At 32.7% G+C, this 18,791-nt stretch overlaps 9 protein-coding genes across 9 annotated transcripts; 5 read left to right on the plus strand and 4 right to left on the minus strand.

The window, feature by feature from the left end:
• Nucleotides 1–163: 163 nt before the first annotated feature.
• Nucleotides 164–3,185, minus strand: T551_00918 (mRNA splicing protein SYF1; the record flags this gene model as incomplete). The annotated part of the gene is made up of 14 exons (XM_018373182.1): nucleotides 164–263; nucleotides 316–426; nucleotides 470–602; nucleotides 644–753; nucleotides 794–864; nucleotides 912–946; nucleotides 991–1,141; nucleotides 1,186–1,206; nucleotides 1,245–1,310; nucleotides 1,351–1,551; nucleotides 1,595–2,203; nucleotides 2,245–2,544; nucleotides 2,587–2,781; nucleotides 2,832–3,185. The coding sequence occupies 14 exons, from the start codon at nucleotides 3,183–3,185 to the stop codon at nucleotides 164–166; spliced, it is 2,457 nt and encodes an 818-aa protein (XP_018230349.1).
• A 127-nt stretch (nucleotides 3,186–3,312) lies between these two features.
• On the minus strand, nucleotides 3,313–5,810 carry T551_00919 (RNA-dependent ATPase HCA4; the record flags this gene model as incomplete). The annotated part of the gene is made up of 7 exons (XM_018373183.1): nucleotides 3,313–3,804; nucleotides 3,848–4,258; nucleotides 4,301–4,735; nucleotides 4,781–5,296; nucleotides 5,340–5,420; nucleotides 5,465–5,595; nucleotides 5,654–5,810. The coding sequence occupies 7 exons, from the start codon at nucleotides 5,808–5,810 to the stop codon at nucleotides 3,313–3,315; spliced, it is 2,223 nt and encodes a 740-aa protein (XP_018230350.1).
• An 82-nt stretch (nucleotides 5,811–5,892) lies between these two features.
• T551_00920 (uncharacterized protein) lies at nucleotides 5,893–6,572 on the plus strand (the record flags this gene model as incomplete). The annotated part of the gene is made up of 2 exons (XM_018373184.1): nucleotides 5,893–5,952; nucleotides 6,006–6,572. 2 exons carry the CDS (start codon nucleotides 5,893–5,895, stop codon nucleotides 6,570–6,572), a joined length of 627 nt encoding a protein of 208 aa, XP_018230351.1.
• A 967-nt stretch (nucleotides 6,573–7,539) lies between these two features.
• Nucleotides 7,540–8,384, plus strand: T551_00921 (uncharacterized protein; the record flags this gene model as incomplete). The annotated part of the gene is made up of 3 exons (XM_018373185.1): nucleotides 7,540–7,669; nucleotides 7,716–7,988; nucleotides 8,041–8,384. The coding sequence occupies 3 exons, from the start codon at nucleotides 7,540–7,542 to the stop codon at nucleotides 8,382–8,384; spliced, it is 747 nt and encodes a 248-aa protein (XP_018230352.1).
• A 307-nt stretch (nucleotides 8,385–8,691) lies between these two features.
• Nucleotides 8,692–9,597, plus strand: T551_00922 (H(+)-transporting V1 sector ATPase subunit D; the record flags this gene model as incomplete). The annotated part of the gene is made up of 4 exons (XM_018373186.1): nucleotides 8,692–8,735; nucleotides 8,777–9,090; nucleotides 9,139–9,330; nucleotides 9,368–9,597. 4 exons carry the CDS (start codon nucleotides 8,692–8,694, stop codon nucleotides 9,595–9,597), a joined length of 780 nt encoding a protein of 259 aa, XP_018230353.1.
• Nucleotides 9,598–9,632: 35 nt separating this feature from the next.
• Nucleotides 9,633–10,256, minus strand: T551_00923 (uncharacterized protein; the record flags this gene model as incomplete). Its single annotated transcript, XM_018373187.1, has 5 exons — nucleotides 9,633–9,671; nucleotides 9,715–9,751; nucleotides 9,796–9,963; nucleotides 10,007–10,086; nucleotides 10,125–10,256. 5 exons carry the CDS (start codon nucleotides 10,254–10,256, stop codon nucleotides 9,633–9,635), a joined length of 456 nt encoding a protein of 151 aa, XP_018230354.1.
• A 2,489-nt stretch (nucleotides 10,257–12,745) lies between these two features.
• T551_00924 (uncharacterized protein) lies at nucleotides 12,746–15,059 on the plus strand (the record flags this gene model as incomplete). Its single annotated transcript, XM_018373188.1, has 5 exons — nucleotides 12,746–13,622; nucleotides 13,691–13,870; nucleotides 13,923–14,325; nucleotides 14,377–14,597; nucleotides 14,644–15,059. 5 exons carry the CDS (start codon nucleotides 12,746–12,748, stop codon nucleotides 15,057–15,059), a joined length of 2,097 nt encoding a protein of 698 aa, XP_018230355.1.
• A 469-nt stretch (nucleotides 15,060–15,528) lies between these two features.
• On the plus strand, nucleotides 15,529–16,253 carry T551_00925 (tubulin-binding prefolding complex subunit PAC10; the record flags this gene model as incomplete). The annotated part of the gene is made up of 5 exons (XM_018373189.1): nucleotides 15,529–15,653; nucleotides 15,696–15,785; nucleotides 15,831–15,954; nucleotides 15,996–16,157; nucleotides 16,206–16,253. 5 exons carry the CDS (start codon nucleotides 15,529–15,531, stop codon nucleotides 16,251–16,253), a joined length of 549 nt encoding a protein of 182 aa, XP_018230356.1.
• Nucleotides 16,254–17,132: 879 nt separating this feature from the next.
• Nucleotides 17,133–18,568, minus strand: T551_00926 (uncharacterized protein; the record flags this gene model as incomplete). The annotated part of the gene is made up of 3 exons (XM_018373190.1): nucleotides 17,133–17,809; nucleotides 17,857–18,149; nucleotides 18,195–18,568. The coding sequence occupies 3 exons, from the start codon at nucleotides 18,566–18,568 to the stop codon at nucleotides 17,133–17,135; spliced, it is 1,344 nt and encodes a 447-aa protein (XP_018230357.1).
• Between the last annotated feature and the right edge of the window lie 223 nt (nucleotides 18,569–18,791).

Raw genomic sequence — 18,791 nt, forward strand, 5'->3', positions numbered from 1 at the left:
TTAAAAAAATAATAAATAAAATAATTATGAAATAATTATAAAATAATAATATAATGAATTAATAATACATTAAATTGATAGTACAATGAATAATACATTAAATTAAATAGTACAATAAATTAATAAGTTAGATTAGAAAACAATATAATAGTAATATTTTCGATTAATCGTTTTCAAGATCAATTGCATCAGGATTATCGGCAGAAGATGTTTGTGAAAGAGAAGATTTAGAATGCTGAGATGTAATAGGACCTGTAGAAGAACTATTTTTTGTAAATAACATATATAAATAATGAATTGACTTTCCTGACAAACCCAGATAGAGTTTTTGATTTCTCCAATGCAGACATTGGATCATCAGCTGATGTAGATGTTTCAAGAGTAAGCTGTGTAGCGGCTTGATTAGCAATATAATCAACACTAGAACTAAAATTGTGTAAATAGTGATTACATAAGCATAAGGTAATACTTGTAGTCCAACTGAACACTTCTTTTTGTTCGTAGCATTCTTGCATACGTGTCTTCATTACCATGTTTTACTTCGAATTCATGCCATATTTCCCAAAAAGATGCTACTGCTTTAGGATGATAAAATTGTGAAGCTAATAAAAATAAGTAATATTTTTATATAAACGACCTTTACCATAAGTGTATATAGCACGAGCTCTATCAATTTCTCCAACAGATCTTTCCATTTCTGCAAATTTTAAGCACATATCTCTTGCATCTTTATCAGGAAGAATATTAATTGCCCTAATTCGTTAGGTTAATATGTATAAAAATAAAATCTAACCTTTCATATATAGGTCTTGTTGATATAAGGCCATAATTTACTCTTAGTTTAGATATATAATATCTAAACATCTTTTATAATTAGTATTTGAAAAAAAGAAAATACAAATTCATCTTACATCAGCCTTATCTTCCTCTGAAACCATTTCAGTAGCTAGAAAAATACTTAAAAAATACTTAAGAAACACTAATATATACCTTGATGATATAAATTCATTGCATGTCTCATTAAACCATATTTTTCTTCAAAATTCCCATACATTAAAAAAATTGGTCTACACATATTTGAGGGGCATCCTTTAAGAGACTGCTCAAAAAGATCTCTGGTTCTTTCGACTTTTGTACCGCCCTTAAAATTTAGTTGAATTTATTTTTATCATGAATAAAACTTACATAACGTTTTATAAATTTACTCTATTATTATTAATATTATTAAAAAAAAAAAAACATACCAAATATAAATTCCAGATTTCAAAAACAACAGGATAGCTAAACAATTCGACTCCTCTTTGATATACCTGCAATACTTAGCATTATAAAAGCTATAGATTCAATTACTTTAAAACTTTCTTCAAAATATTTATTTTCTTCAAGAAAATTTGCATAATTAATTATAGTTTGAGGCGTAGCAATCTTTAAAGATAGTATTTTATTATATACATCTTTTGTGGACTCAATTGTTCCAACGCTTTCTTCAAGATCAACGTAAAACATCCATAGTTTTGTTGACTTATGAAGACGTTGTTGAGGAGTTAATTTCTAAATTGATCAATATTTTTAAACAAAATAATCTTAAAGAAACCTCATCAAAATAATCAACATTAGTCTTTTCTGGAGAATTAGTTGCTTTCCTCATAATTTTTACTGCTTGATCAAAATTGTTATTTCGAAGTTCAAGTTCAGCCCATTCACACCAGATATCTACAAGCTCATTTACACTTTTAAACGGAACAAGAACAGCTTTTCCCATAATTATTCTTGCAGTATCAAGATCACCATTTTTTTCAAAAAATTTAGCAAAATTGATGAAAAGTGAGCTAAATTTTCCTACTGCTTTTTTTGGATCTATAGTCTTAATAGCATCGATATAAGTTTCTACAATTTTCTCTTCAACATTTTTCCAAAGTCCAGCTCTTTTTTCCCATTCAACAACATTATATGGATTTTGTCGAAGTAATACATCATTTATAAGAAATGGTCTTCGATTCATTAATTGCTCAAATTGACTCATTCTAATATCCAAATCCAAACATTTATCGGGATCGCTGTACTCCGTTTGATCTTCTTTTGATATTTCTTCCAAAGTTCGTGATATAACAGATTCTTCAAATTCCACATATGTATCAAAAATTTGAGTAAAATCTCTAACTGTAACAACGCTAACAATACCTTCTTCAAAAACATCACGAGCCTGTTAACATTAGAAACAAAACATATAAAAATATACTATACTCTTTCAAAATCACCTATTGTAATGAAATAAGTTGCCAAACTAGTCCAAAATTTCCCTTGTTGATCGGTAAAACGCTTTATAGCAGATTTTAGAATTTTTTCTATATTTATCCCTTTAACTCTATCTGGATATTTTGTTATAAGCTCAGAAAACTCGACCCAATGATGAAAGTAACTTTTCCCTTGAATCGATTCGAATTCTGGATTATTAAGCAAAACTATATATTGGAATGCTGCTTCATCGTAATATTCCATTTCTATTAACAATTCTATGAACTCTTCAATCATTTCTGGAAAAATCTAATTATTTTAGATATACTAAATAAAAACATATATATATACCATAACATAACGTCTCCAAACTTTAACTGCAGTTTTTCCTGATGCAGACCGAGAAAAATCCTTGTAAAGCTTCCATATTCTTTCATGTTGTGTAACAGGCAAAGTTCTTAATGCTCTATCAAATGTTCGTCGAGTTCGAGTAATTTTACATTGTTTCATAAGAAATTCTAGATAATCCATCCAAACCCGAGGCATCTAAAATTTAACCATGTTACTTATATACAAACTTAAATACAGAAAAGTACCTTATTAAGCAAAAACAGAGCCCTTTCATAACATAAATTCACTTTTTCATATTCTTGCTCATATCTAGCATAATTTAATCCTTCTAAATGACGTTTCCGAAGACCCAAATATTGTCTCCAAAGTTTGTAGCTTCCAGGAAGATCTAAACATGCTCTTTCATGGATAAAAACTTGCTCATGAATTGGTTGATCTGCTTTATGTTCAATATACCGCATCCATGAGCTTAAAGAAAACGGATTTCGAACAAGCTCTTTTTCATATGCATCATCTTCATCTGAAATATAGAAAATTTCTGTATTTATTGAAGAAATGTATTTCTCATTATCATCTAATGATAAATAGTGATTCTCCATTGTTAGAAATTTTAAAATGTCGTTAAGTAGTTTGATCGAAAGATTTTTTAGATAAATAAAAATACGTGTAAATGATATAAAGTGAAAATATAATACAAATATATAATAAACAGGATTTATTTATTTTCTAGTGGACATTTAATAATTTTAAAGCAAGATTTTCATGATCTTCAAGTGTATCTAAATGATCAACTTCTATTACGGAAGAGTTTTTTAAATGTAAATCGTTTTCAAACCATTTTATATGTTTTTTTCTTGGAACATTTGCAGTATTAGATGAAAACTGAGACTCAGTATCATCATCAATACTCTCTTCTGTAATGTTTTCTTTTTCTAATGTTAAAATTCTTTTTCTTTTTTGACGTCTTTTTTCCTTTGTTTCTATTTTATCTAAAATATCATTTTCCAGCATTTTTTCTTTTTCTTTTTCAAGGTATTTTGTTTTTTGATCATCAACAGTCCCTACTTTGTGAAATGATGCCTCATCTTGAAATCTATAGACATCATGTGTATTCCCATCATCATCATATATTAATTTTATCCCTTTTGGACGATATTTAAGCATTGCTTTCTTTGATGTGGCTATTTTTTGTTTTCGTTTTGAAGAAATATTAAAATTCTAAAAAATGTTAATTTGTAACAATTAAAAAAAGCTTATACACATTTTCTATGAATTCTTGGTTTAAATCATTATCTACTTTTTTTATTTTCATGAAATTTTCATCATCAGTAGAATTATTATTAATCGATGAATCAGTGTCTTCTACCATCTTTTTATAATGTTCGGATATAACATTTTGATTTACACGTTTAAACATTTTATCATATTTAGTTTTAACTGTTTCTTTTTTATCAGTCTGATTTTCTTTTTTTAAATTTTCATTATTTAAATATGTTTGTAATTTTTTAGGCATATTTTTTAAAACTTTATTATTTATATTATTTGAAAACATAATTTTTGGAACACCCAAAAGCCCCATATTTGATGAAAATTCTTCAATGGATAAATCTTCAAGCTTAAACACTTCTTTATCTTTTTGAAGATAAATACTTCTTAAATAACTTATATATGCCTGTATATATTAATAAAAAAATATGATAATTAAAAATATTACTCTTTGTCCTAAATATTTTATTTCAGGCTCTTTAAAACATATATGTTGTAGTTGTTTTGAAATATCTATTTTTTTTGAATTTTTTGTTTTAATTTCCTGTATTTGTACTTTTTTTTTTACCAAATGTTCTAAAATTTTTATTTCACTCGGGCAAAGAAACATAAGAGCTTTTCCATTCTTATCAAATCTTGCAGTTCTACCAACTCTGTGAATATATGTATCTGCATTCTCAGGACAATCAAATTGTAAAACCCAATCTACCATTGGAAAATCAAGACCACGTGCTGCAATATCTGTACAAAACATAACTGCATATTTTGCAGTAGAAAATCGAGATGTTATAAGATTTCTTGATATTTGTTTTTTTCTTCCATAAATATGCAAAAGTGGAATACCAGGTTGCAAACGTCTAAAAACTTCATAAATAAAACGTACCTAGAAATATTTTTAACATCAGGTATCACAAAAGTTAACCCAAACCTGTTTACTAGTACTCATAAAAACTAATACTTTTGCTTTTAAATTTGTTCTTAAAAAACTAAAAAGAGCATTAATTTTTTCATGAAGCAAAACAATAGAATAATATTGCTCAAGTGTCGGCGGTGTAGAACTAGCTTCTTTTTCATGAACGGCTATATAATCTGGATTTCTAAGGGACAATCGAGAAAGGTCTTTAACCCTTTTTGTTTGTGTCGCACTAAAAAGCAATGTTTGTCTATTTTTTGGTATATTTTCTATAATAGCATCAATTGTTTTTTGAAATCCCATGTCTAAAATGCAATCTGCTTCATCTAAAACAAGTATTTGAAGATTGCTAACATCAAACCCAGACGTTTGGTCCATATGTTGAAGAATTCTTCCCGGTGTACAAATCATAATATTCATTCGTGATATCCTTTGTGCTTCTTCTTGCAAATCTTTCCCCCCAATAGCAAGACCTGCAGAAAAATTGTGTTTCTTTCCAATCTTGCAAAGCACTTGAAATATCTGTGTTGCCTAAAACCGCTATTAATAATAAAATAAAATTCTGCAGTTATACTAATTCTCTTGTCGGTGAAATAACTAACGCTCCAAGACCATCATAAATACTCCATTTCTTCCTTAACAAGTTTTCCAAAACCTAAAACCAATAAATTTTGCTCTTATTTTCTGGATATCCATTACTGGAACCAAAAATGCAATTGTCTTGCCACTGCCTGTTCTTGCTGCTGCTAAAACATCTCTGCCCGACAATGCAACTGGAATAGCCTTCTTTTGTATATCTGTGAGTCTTATATAGTGATTTTCCTTTAATCCTAGATATCTCAGGCACTTTTTCAAAAAAAAAAAACAGCAAAAAATTGGAAAACTTACCTTCTGCTGTTTGTTCAGATAATGGAAGCTCTGAAAATAAATTTACATCTTTTGATAAGTCAAATTCAACAATACGTTGCTCTAACTCATTTAATTTTTCAAAATATGCTTTTCTTGAAGCTCCTCGTGCTTCTTTAGATCTTTTATGAGTTTTCATATCTGAGATGATAGTTGTAGAGAGGTTGTTATAGCAACAGTAGAACCTCACTTAAAACTGTATATTTCTGATAATATTTGAGATGGAAGATGTGGATGAAATTGACAGGATTTTGGCAAATGAAGATGCAGAATTTGCAAAGGTAGGCAGGAATAATATATCTCTCGTTTTTTTTGCTCTAAAAAAGGCCTTCAGGACCAAGAAATTGAAAGAATTTTAAATACGTTTCGTTTAGATGCATATTCTATTTTAGGGCTCCAACCAGGCGTTAGTGCAGCAAATATTCAGAACACATTCCGTAAAAAATCACTTTTAATTCATCCAGACAAAACAAAAAATCCTAAAGCACCAGATGCATTTGACCGACTCAAAAAAGCAGAATCAGATTTAATGGATCCTAAGATCCGTGAAAAACTTGACACAGCATTTGCCACTGCAAGAAAAATGCTTATAAAAGAACGTAAATGGGATTTAGATCATCCAGAATTGACAACAGAAGCGTTTCAGAACGATGTACGAGAAAGAACAAAACATGTATTAATTGACGACGAGCTTCGAAAAAGAAAAGCTCGTCAAATTCAAATGGCAGAGGAAGGCAGGCAAAAGAAACGTCTTGAAGAGGAGGCAGAGGAACGGAAACGAAAAAAAGAATATGAAAAGGCTTGGGAAGAAAATCGAGAAAATAGGATTAATAATTGGCGTGATTTTCAGAAATCTGGTCCTCAGAAGAGAAAACGGCAGAAGGAGAAAAGTCTTGGTTAGTTATATATGATTTATTTGAATTGTAATAATATTTCAATCTGTTTTATGAGAAAAAATTTATAGGTTGTAATTTTAAAAAAATATTTTTTGTAAAAATTCAAGACATTTAAAGAATTTTCTTTTTATATTTGTATATAAAAATGGTTTATAGTATATTTTAAAGATTCAGCATTGTTTTTATACTATAAGATAATGATTTAGAATATTTAAATATTTGTTAAATATATATATTCAACTGCAAAATTATATATGATGCCCACGTATATAATCTTTTACATAGATAATGTTAAAATAAGTTCCAAATATTTAATATAGACTTATTATTGTCTTCTTTGGCTATTTAATTATTAATTTTAATAATAATATATTTATGCTATAATAAAAGGATCTCTATTGACAAATTTTATATTTTACTATTTTTTATTTAATTTATTTTAAAAAATGAAAGAAAAAATTAAGATTATACATTATATAATTTAAATATTTTTTTTTTTAAAAAAATAATAAATACATTAAACTTATGTTCACTGTTTGGATATTTAAATAAAAAGCATAAAATTATGTTTATGTAAAAACAAATAATTTTTTATTTCAATTTTCCAAGTTTACCTATAATTTTATATTTAAAAAATTTTAAATCTAAAAGAAATAAAACATTAGTGTACTAGTTTCTTGAATTTATTTTAATTTATATTATTATTTTAACATGTTTTTTATATTCTTTAAAAAAAACAACTTTTGAGAGGATTATCAAACTTTAAACTTTTAAGATATTATCTAAAAAAATATAACCATTTTTCAAAAGTTCTTTACCGACTTAAAAATTACTTGTAAATAATTATTATTGAATTTTTGTTTTAAAACCATATCTTTTTCGATCTTGACAAATAACCAACTACTATCATTGATATATTTAAAAAAACTTTCCATCACAAGTATTTTGGAATATATTAACTTAAAGGACCATATGGAACATGAATCAGAGCTACCATTACCAAAAAACAAAAAAACTCCGGTTATACCAACTGAATTATCTGTACTTCCTCCATCAGAAACAATATATATACGCAATTTGTCAGAAAAAGTCAAAATTGATAGTAATAATTTGATACACTCTTTTTTCATATTTTTAAATAAATCTAGTTTTAAAAAAGTCATTAGAAGCTGTTTTTTCATCATATGGCACTATCTTAGATATTATTGCACATAAAAATATACGAATGAGAGGACAAGCATTTGTTGTATTTGATTCGATTGACTCTGCACAAAAAGCTATTGCTGATGTGCAGGCGTTTACACTCTTTGATAAACCAATGGTTTTGCAATACAGTAAGACTAAAAGTGATGCTACAGTCAAACGGCTCGGGACTCATGAGGAATTTGAAGAACATAAAAAACGGAGACTTGAAAAGAAAGGTATTGTGTTCTTAGTGTTTTTTTCTCAAATGTTGGCCAACATTTTTTATAGAACAGCTTAAAAGTACACAACCAAAAACAAAACAAATAAATGCTTCTACCGCCAAGAAAAATACATCAAAAAAGACGCAGAAACAGAATACTATTCCGGATGAGCATCTTCCACCCCACAAAATTCTTTTTCTTCAAAAATTGCCCGAAAATATCACTGCAGAGGTTCTATCCGCTGTATTTAATCGTTTTTCCGGCTTCAAAGAAGTCCGTATGGTCCCTGGAAGGCCTGGAATTGCCTTTGTTGAATACGAGACCAATGATGATGCCGTTATTGCAAAACATGGGACTGTCGGCATGGCTTTGGGCGGAACTGTTATTTCCGTAAATTACGGCAGAAAATAGCTTTAAACCACTACTCTGCTACTTTTTTTCATTGTATAAAACATTAATAAACGACAAAAAGTACATATCTGTATTTTTTTGCTTTGTGATACTTGGCATTCTCTTCCTTCTATATATCTTTCAGTCAAAATACATTCTACAAGAAATATACAAGATAGATTAAAAGCAGATGGTATATTAATATGGACATTCAAACATTCGTTTGCTATATATTTTGCTCATCTTTTACACATTTTATTTTGTTCCCCTTATCTTTGCCTCAACGTCGTGCACAACCTCTTCATTATCGTAATCATAGACAAGAATAATGGGTGATGATAATCAGCGAGAAAACGTATTTCCAACGAGACAGTAAGTTGTTTTCCAACAGAATAAAGGCTAAAAGTCTATAGATCTCTAGGATTGATGAAAACAAAGCTCAAAGGAGCGACAACAGGGCATTCACTTTTAAAACGCAAATCAGAAGCACTTACAAAACAATTCAGAACAATTATTAAGTCGATTGACGATACAAAGATGGAAATGGGGCGTACAATGCAATTGGCAGCTTTTTCATTGGCTGAAATGAGCTATGTAACGGGTGATGAGGTGAAATACCAAATTCTGGAAAGTGCACGAACATCAAGTTGCCGTCTCAAAACAAAACATGAAAACATCAGTGGGGTATTTTTGCCTGTATATGAATGTGTTATTAACAATGAAAACGGTTTATATTCTTTTACACTGTACTATACACGGCTGAAACACCGTTTAGATCATCGGCTCATTGGTCTTGGAAAAGGCGGCCAACAAGTACAGAAATGCCAGGAAACACACATCAAAGCCATCAACATCCTTGTAAAGCTTGCTTCTTTACAAGTATTTTATCCTCCCAAATCTCCAGCCATTAACAATGTAGACCGCCTTTATCATCCTCGACGACGTCATCAAAACTACAAACCGCAGAGTAAACGCAATAGAGCACATCATTATCCCAAGGGCAGAAAATACCATCAAATATATCAATTCTGAGCTCGAAGAACTCGAGAGGGAAGACTTTACACGTCTTAAAAAAATTCAAGTCAAAAAGAAGCGCGATATAGACTCTGAAAACAAAAAATATACATCTGCTGCCCCCTCCGACGCCTCTACACCCTCCTCCTGCCCCTCTTCTCTCGGGGTTCCTCCCCCAAGTGCTCTTCAGACCGCTGATGACGATGACATTATTTTTTAGCATCTTTCTCTACACCTATACATCTATCTATATCTCTATCCATAACTAAGAACTCCATATGCTTCTTCTGCTGTCTATTCACATGTATTTGTGCATATCTATACATATTCCATATACACCCATACAACCTCCATACATGTCCCATATACACTCACTGCTTCCAAGAGCAGGGTCACGTGAACATCACGTGATGGTCACGTGTCATCTTTGACAATTGGCAATCCGCACGGCAAAATCATCTTCTCAATCATACAGAGACGCACTCGTTCGACACTGTCATTGCTTGCAACAGCAAAGAAGTTCAGGAGGCTCGGGTGCCCAATGCATGAGGCATATGTGTCTCTGTGCTGGTTTGCAAGCCACTCACTGACGGGTCAGCGTATCCCTGTGCTTTTTTGGTACTTACTACTTTGTTGTATCAGCGTGCCCTGTGCCGACGTATTTTTGCTGGAGCTGCTCAAGTTGTGCCTGAAACCGAAGCTTGTCCGCCTATGCTGTTTAGCTGTGCTCACTACTCTGTTGCTTACCATTTGCTCAGCAGAGCGGAACACACCCTCCGCTGCTATCTTTGTGTCACATGACTTTATGGATGGATCACGTGCAGTGCGGGATGCCACGCCGCCACAAGCGCGTGCACACAGTACGTGCAGTGCGTACATGTATAGCATGTAAACATAGAACAGTATATACAGCGCGGTATGCAGAGTATATGTCTGTGTACACTGCATACAGCCAGATATGGCAGACATGGTGTATTCATAGTGCATAGTGTTATGTAACGTGTATAGCGGCGTAGAGCGATATAATGTGTATGCAGTGTATCCACTGCACACTGTATGCATAGAGTGTGTATAGAGTGTGTATACTGTAGAGTGTAGTGTATGCATATGGCAGAGTGCAGAGCACAGTGCATAGAATATATACAGTATGCATGCACTGTAGGCAGTATACATGCTGTATGGACTGTGTATGCAGCGTATGCAGCATATATGCTATATATTCTGTATATATACGGTGTATATGCACTGTATATCTATAGTGTGTGTGCAGCGTATGCAATATATACCGTAGAGTGCACTGTACTATGCAGCGTAGAGTATACATACTCTATACACTCTACACTATATACATTATATACATACTATATATGCTATATATACACTATATATACGCTACATACGCTATATGTGCTGAATACACGTGGTGCGTATGCAGTGCATACAGTGCAGCTATATACACTGTACAACACGATATACATATATATACATATATAGTATATATAGCACATACACTGTGCATACACAGCGCATACACTGTATAAAGTGCATATATTATGTGGAGTACATGCAGTGCACAGCATACAGTACATACGGTGTGCACTCACTATATGCTGCATATAAGCACATACGCTCTGCAGATAATACACACTATCTCTAGCGTATACAATACATAAGTGACGCATACAGTGTACATATACCGTTTACACAGCACTTATACTCTATGTATACATTGTATTTTCTGTATCTTTTTTATATATTGTATATTCTCTATATGCTGTATATAATGCATACGTTCTATACGTTCTGCATACACTACATATAATCGATATATAATCGATATGGTATAAATGTGCCCTCTCACAGAATACACGTGTGTGCACAGAGCCTACACGCTAACTGCGTCTCTGCCTGTAACCGCCAAATACAAGCATACACGGCTCCTTAGACAGGCCCATTGCCGCCACTGCATTCATGCGCTGGACTGCTGCACTGTATATGCGTGCTGCAACTGCGCTCTTTTGTGCAACCGCAGTTGGTGCGCTTCTCACTGTCTCTCTCGCTTCGGCCGTCTCTCCTGTCTCCCATCCACCCAGCACTCAGACTCCATCCAACCCTAACCCTGATAATATAGCTGGTACTTGAGCACTCAGTAAGGAAACCCTAAGTGCAATTAGCACTGACGCAACAGTGCATTGCAAAGCGATGCATACAGCGGATCGGCGGGCGATGGCGACTATAAATACGCAGCGCTGCACTATTCGATACGGACACCGATGCAGCCTCTGACACTATTTTTTTTGTATATTTCTGCTGTATATTATTCCTATGCATTGCTACTATAGATTCCCACTTACACTTAGCGCTCCTCTTGTGGTGCCCTAGCCCTAACCCTTATTTCTATGCCAACCCTAACAAAACCTGGCCATCAAGCAGTGCAGCGCACATAGTGCTAAGAAATGCAGCTGTGCATATGGGTGTCATGGCAACTGTTACTAAGCAACATACCCTAGCCCTGCCTGAGAGAGCACTGCGACTCTGCAGCAGAACAGGAAGGGCTGCAATGCAACATACAATATGCGGAGAAGTACACACAAATGGCCCATAACACGCTGTGCTCAAAAGCACCGTAGCTGACCCCCTCACAGGTTGTCCTGGCAACTGTCTACCCTAACCCCGTAGAACTCCGTGGAACCCTATGGAACAAAAGCACTGCGGTGAGCAATGGGCACGTAACAGTCTAACCCTAACGGGACAACCCTAGCCCTGGACCCTAACCCTTCCAGTATATATAGGTCGGTTGACCCAGTTGAAATTGGAGATAACCCTAAATATTGAGAAGCAGAGCAAGAGACCTAACCTAATGACAGCAGCCCTGACAAAGGTAGACCTAACCCTAATCAGAATGTAGTTCTAATGTGTAGAACCCTAACGGACAACGATGCGGGGGAGCGCTTAGGAGCGTTGCAGACGCGCAAAGGACAACGGCACGACAAAGACCAGTAGAGAGAAAGAGCGTTTCAAGATAGTTTCAGGAGAATCCGAGGAGAAATAGCCTCGGGCGGTGGATTTACGGAAAACAGGAACAATACTTTGAGGAAGCCGCAGCGCAGGACGCAGATCAGGCGAGATTGTGTAAGCGGAGCAGGGTTTGGAGAGCATTGGGAGGGATTTAGCGTATTAAAGGCACTAAATACAAAGTATTGAGGGTATACTGAGAGTGTGCTGGGAGCAGAGTGAAGGTAGAGCAAGGACAAAGTAAAATATACAGTGAAAAAAAAAGAAAAGGAGAAAAAGGGAATAAACAGAAATAGGACACGTAAAATAAGAGTGGAGTTGCTTGGAAAAGACAGAAATAAAGAACAAGCACGATGTTGAAGAATGGAAAAATAGAACAAATCTCGGAGGACGAAAAACAGGGAATTAATAAAGAAAAAGCACAACAGGAAAGAGAGCAAGGGTTTATATCGCTCGAGGAGGCGGAAGAAACAGTATCCGACATAGGCTCAGAAGGTGCTTCGGAGTCAGAAAGTCTTTCAGAAGCACCGTCGGACCTGTTATCGGATATTTGCCTGGAAACAAGCTTGAAAGACGAGGAAGAGGCTAAAGAGGGGGAAGAAGATGAAATGAGCCAAAGGGAGGTGGAATTGGAGGAAGAAACCAAGGAATCCGATGCTCAGGAAAAATGCCTGAATGAAGAGAGTGAAAATCAAGTATCAGAAGTGATACAGGAAAAAAAGGAATTGGATAATATGGTGGAACCACAGGTTGATATAGAAGAGGCTACGGAGAAGGATGATGAAGAAAAATCGGAAGAGTGCGATTACAAGCATTCTGAAGTAGATACATGTATGTTTTCTGAAACGGTGCAGGCAACGACCCAAGATAACCCGTTGATTGCCGATACGCTAAATCCTATTCCCAGTAGCCTGGATCTTCAGAAACTCTTGGCGACATTATCACCAGCCCTTCAGACAGATCCATCACTCGCTGCTCCCCTAACGACCTCAAACAATCCACTTTCTCCGAATTTTATAGAAGCCTTGAATACTGTTTCATCTACAAGTGATACCACTGCGGTTCAGCCTGCATTAACGCAGCAGCCCAAACACAAAGATGCCATTGACCATGATACTCCATGTACTCCACAAGAAGATGCCTTATTTCAAAAATTTCTTGTAGATGAAAAACATATTATGTCAAATACTGCACCACATGAATTTCCACCGGGATCACGAATGTTTATAGGTATTCTAAACCCTTGGATATTGTGTATTTTCATTAAACATGTCAATACTAATATATATTTTTCAAAGGTAACTTGCCAACTGAAAAAGTTACAAAGAAAGATGTCTTTCGTGTCTTTTATCCATATGGACGGTTAGGTCAAATTGCATTAAAACAAGCTTATGGCTTTGTCCAATTCTTTTCATCTGAAGAATGCCAAAATGCAATTAATGGAGAGCAAGGGACCATGATTCGTGGAAGAAAAATGCGTAAGTGATACATAAAAGACAATTGATTCGTTATTCAAACCCTTCTTTGTAGATCTAGAAGTTTCAAAGCCACAAAAGCATAGACCTCCTCTCTCTAGTGATAAAAAAGCCTACCGACCTAGATCCCGGTCTCCAGATGTAAGAGACCGGTCTCCCGTACGTGGAAGAAACAGAAGTCATGGCCGTGGAAACCATGGTTATGGTTCTCCATACGATCGTGACAAGAAAGATCGATATGGTCCAAGAGAAGAGTACGGTAAACGACGATCACCCCCACTTTCACTTCGGCATCCCAGAGATCGAGACATGGACTATCCCGGGGATTATAGATCCATTTCCCCTGATCGCTACCGTGATTATCCTCCACGTCATCAAATGGATTCTTTTCCCCTTCCCCGTCGATATGGCAATGATGTCCCAGAATGTCAAATCATTATTACAGATGATACGGATAGGTTGGGTATCCATGTATTTGTTTAACCTGTCCGCTAATACAGATAATAAAGAAGTTTTATTTATTTCGTTGAAAAGGTTTTTAAGGATAAAGGTTTTCGTATAGATACATTATTTCTATCGCCAAGATTATCCTTACCTTCTGTTGTTCAACAAATGATTATTGAAGGTATTATGGCTATCATATTCCTTAGCCGACAAATGCAATCACAGTCGAAAATCTCTATGCAAATTTTTGACCGCAGAGCTGACAGCTCAGATGTGAAATTTGACGGTAATAAATCAAGTAATATACACATTATTGCTAAATATGGCGAAAGAATATGCGAATATCGATGTTCACGTTGCAGTAGTATTAGCACTTCGTAAAAAGCAATCCGTTTTACAACTAACAAATACATATCAACCACCTAATCCCGGTAATCTTAACACTCAGCCTCAAAATTTAGCACTCAGCGCATCCAATTCAGATTTGGCAACTCTGATTGGCTCATTGGATCCCACCACTCTTCAAAAAGTCATCGGAGCTTTAACACAACCTTCTCAACAACTAACCCCTCAATTACAGTCTTTATCTTATACGTCTTTACAAATGCCGCACCAAGGTGCATCAATCAACAAAGGTTATCCGACGAATCCTACGCTTTCACCTATGATCAAACCTTCACAGCAACCTGATCAACAAGTTCAAGATATTTTAGGGCAATTAGCAAAACTTCAAGGTCAACAAAAATGAATTATCGTATTTACTATAACTGAAAATTTTGTATTTTCCTAAACGAATAACAATACATTGTCTGAATCTTTAAACAACCGTTTAATAAAGATTTATTTTTAAACTACCATTTTTTTTCTTTTTTGAAAAATTACATGACAGGATAATTCGTTTATACTTTATATTTTATCAGATCTAACTCGTTCATTCCGGTGGTTGAGTAAGGGCATTTTCTCTCTTTACAACAAATAGCATTCCGAAAGCAATTTATATATTTATGGTTATCAAGTAGCATAAAGGCTTCGGGAAACAAATCATATTGAAATCATGTTATTTCCAAAATGTAAATGAAATACTTAAAACATGTTTAGACTTACAGTTAATATGAAAATCAGAGAATTAAACTTGTAAATATATAAACATGTATTTTTTGTATAAATTTTGTATAAAATTGTATAAAAATTAACGAACCGAATTACAATTCGTAAAAATGAATGTTCAAGAAACATCTTCACAAAGTATTCCAGCAGCGCCTTTTGTCGAAAAAGTTGAAGATTTTGTAACGTCTCGTGAGAATGTTGAATCAGTGTTGAAGCATTTTCAACAATTAATAGCGTAAGTGTTTTAAACAAGTAAAAAACTATAACAAATAAATAGAAAATATCGGTTTATGGAAGCCAATTTTCAACGTCATGTTATGGTACTTTTAGATAAAATCCCAGAAATGGATAAAACATTGCAGATGTTGTATTTTTTACAAAAAAAAAGCGTATTTTAAATGTTAAAAATAAGAATTAGAAAAAGTGATATTTTACAGGAAAAAAAAGAATCATTTGATACGTATTTTGAACTAAATGATACACTTTATTTTAAAATCATTATTCCATCAACAGACAAAGCTGGAGTGTGGCTTGGGGTATTTTTTTCTAGTGTTTTAGGAACTGTTAATAAGTTAAGGCAAATGTTATGATTGAATATCCTATTCCTGAGGCCATTGAGTTTCTGACATCAAGGATATCAGCAGCAAAAGCATCTTTGAAGAAATACGAGGAAGATCTTGAATTTATTCGAGAAAATATTACTATTTTAGAAGTGAATATTGCAAGAATATATAATTGGGTAGTGTAGATTGTTTTTAATTAATAAAGAAACTCATATGTATAATAGGATGTGGCACAGAGACGTATTGAAAAGTCTTCATGTATTGAAAAATAACTACTTACATATCTTGAATGGATACATGAAACCTTATGAACTATTTGGAATTAATATTCAAGAATAAACCGAATGACTGTGGAAGACACGTTGAATTGATATGTGTATTATATTTGGTTTAAATTATATTACATTATGTTTTAAATTGTCCTATCAAAATTAACATTATATTTATTCAATATAATCTATTTAAAAAATGATTTTTAAAAGTTAGATTCTAACTATATTTTAGATGAATTAATAATATAAATTATTTAATTTCTTTTTTCTTAAATACTGAAGAAATAAAAATTTTTATTGAATCTATAGAACTAAATAGTTAATTTTCACATATTAAGAATTTTTTTATGGAATCATTTTTATTATTAATATAATAAATCATTTTTTAAGCAAAAAAAACAAGGTTACGTGAGATATTTATAATTTATGTTATAAATTATTATTTATAAAAAGAAATTTATTAAAATTTCGTTTATTTCTTGAAAAATATCAATTAAATAGATAGTATGTATATATTTAAATCATAATTTATCGTTTCTTAAAAAATAACTTTAAATTTTTAACATATTAATAAAAATTTTATTAATAATTACTCTAACATTTGCAATTATAAAATACACTTGATGGAGAAATCACATTGCTGTACATAATTTTATTCATAATATTTTGAAAAATAAAAAAACTCCATCAGAAAAAAATACATAATATGAAAATGCATCAAACGAATAAATATATTAATTTAATGATCATGTTGAAAAACTCAAGCATCCCCTATCCAAATGAAGTAATTAAAATAATGATTTTTAAACAGTCGAAAAATTTATTTGCAAAAGTTGTTTTAGTGAAATCAAAAAATGCTTATAATAAATTAAATCATGATTATTTAATAACAATGTCAATATCCCCTGAATTATCAGTATCATAGAGTGAATTAGGCGTATTAATACAATCAATTATCTCTTCATCCCAAATAGTGGAAGATATGGAACAACTCCTTTTTACTAGTTTATTAGTACATGAACATGTAAAAAATGAATCAGAAGGAGACGCATAGTCATTATAAAAATATTTATTCATCAATCCATTTTGTATAGACCCATATTGATCAAATATGTTACGAGATAAAGGAATCTCTGGATCATCTGTTCTAGATAAATTAAATATTGTATAATGATAATCCCATCGAAATAGATTTCCAGGTTGTATATGAGGTAAATAATTATGTTGTGCAATATAAAAAATAATAGTAGCTAAGCAACTTCCTCCTATTAAATCGACAAAATAATGATGTGTTAAATACATGGTACACCACCATAACCAAAGTACATATACTACAAAATAAGGGGTTGTTTTTGGAAAAATGTGACTTAAAAACAATGCTTCAAGCATTGCATGACCTGCGTGTAATGATGGAAAAGCACCAAATACCAATGGTGATGCAGGAAAAGTAGATGTATATAATTTTGTACCAAAAAATCCATCAATTCTTGCAAGACCTCCTGCTGATCCTTCCATAGTATAGTTTGCAGGTTGATTTCCATACACATTTTGATACCCTATATTTTCTAAATGAGATATACAAAACATATTAAGTAAAACATACATGGAGGAGAACATGGAAATGCAAGCTGAATAATTACACCGATCAAGTTTAAATATCCAAAGCTTTTTGCAAAAACAGGAAGAGTTCCAGGAGGAGAAAATAAATATACAATAATTGATGTAACAAAAGGGGCACCAAAATGAATGATACCATATGGAATCCATGCTAAAATATCCAAAAAAAAATATGTATGTTTTGAAAGAAGATTACTCAAACTAGCACCATATACAATGTTCTCTAAAGTCGGTAAAACAGAAACCCATATACGGGGCCTCATAGAAGAAGGAATAAATCTAAAAATGGTTAAAGAAAAAACCATTCTAATCAACATGCTTTACCTGCAAGCATAAAAAAGAATTAACCAGGATGTAATAGGAAGAGAAGGATGAAAAAAAGGCCGTGTAATTGGAAGCACAAGTAGCAGTATCAAAAATAAAACGATAAATATCTTAATGAATCCCATACAAGGAAGAATACTTAAACAAGAAATATAAATAACCGCCGAAAGGAAATATTCAGCAAAAGGAATCAAAAAATCCATCCTGAATACAGAAGAGAACATCTTCTGAGGCTCCAATCTACTAATCGGGATCTTTTTAATGCTTACTTTTATCCGAGTCTGTATCTTCTTAAAAGCATCTGAAGAAGAACTTTTGGTCCGACGAAGCACTGATGACGTCAACCATGCAGGACAGACAATAATACGCTTCATTTCCATGAAAAAGATTCACAATAAAGCACTCCTGGTCCAAGATGCTTGAATTTACAAAAAATAGACTGTTTTTCCAGAAAAAAAGACAAAAAATCCTGCTACTTCAGACAAAAACTATAAAAATATAATATCCTATATTTAAGAATAACTATATAGTCTTTTTAGTAGAAAAATAACACTTTTTGAAAGACTTTTGTATGTTTTAAATTTTTCAGATTTTTCT

Source organism: Pneumocystis jirovecii, assembly GCF_001477535.1.
Source record: "Pneumocystis jirovecii RU7 chromosome Unknown supercont1.4, whole genome shotgun sequence".
Classification (NCBI taxonomy): Eukaryota; Fungi; Ascomycota; class Pneumocystomycetes; order Pneumocystales; family Pneumocystaceae; genus Pneumocystis; species Pneumocystis jirovecii.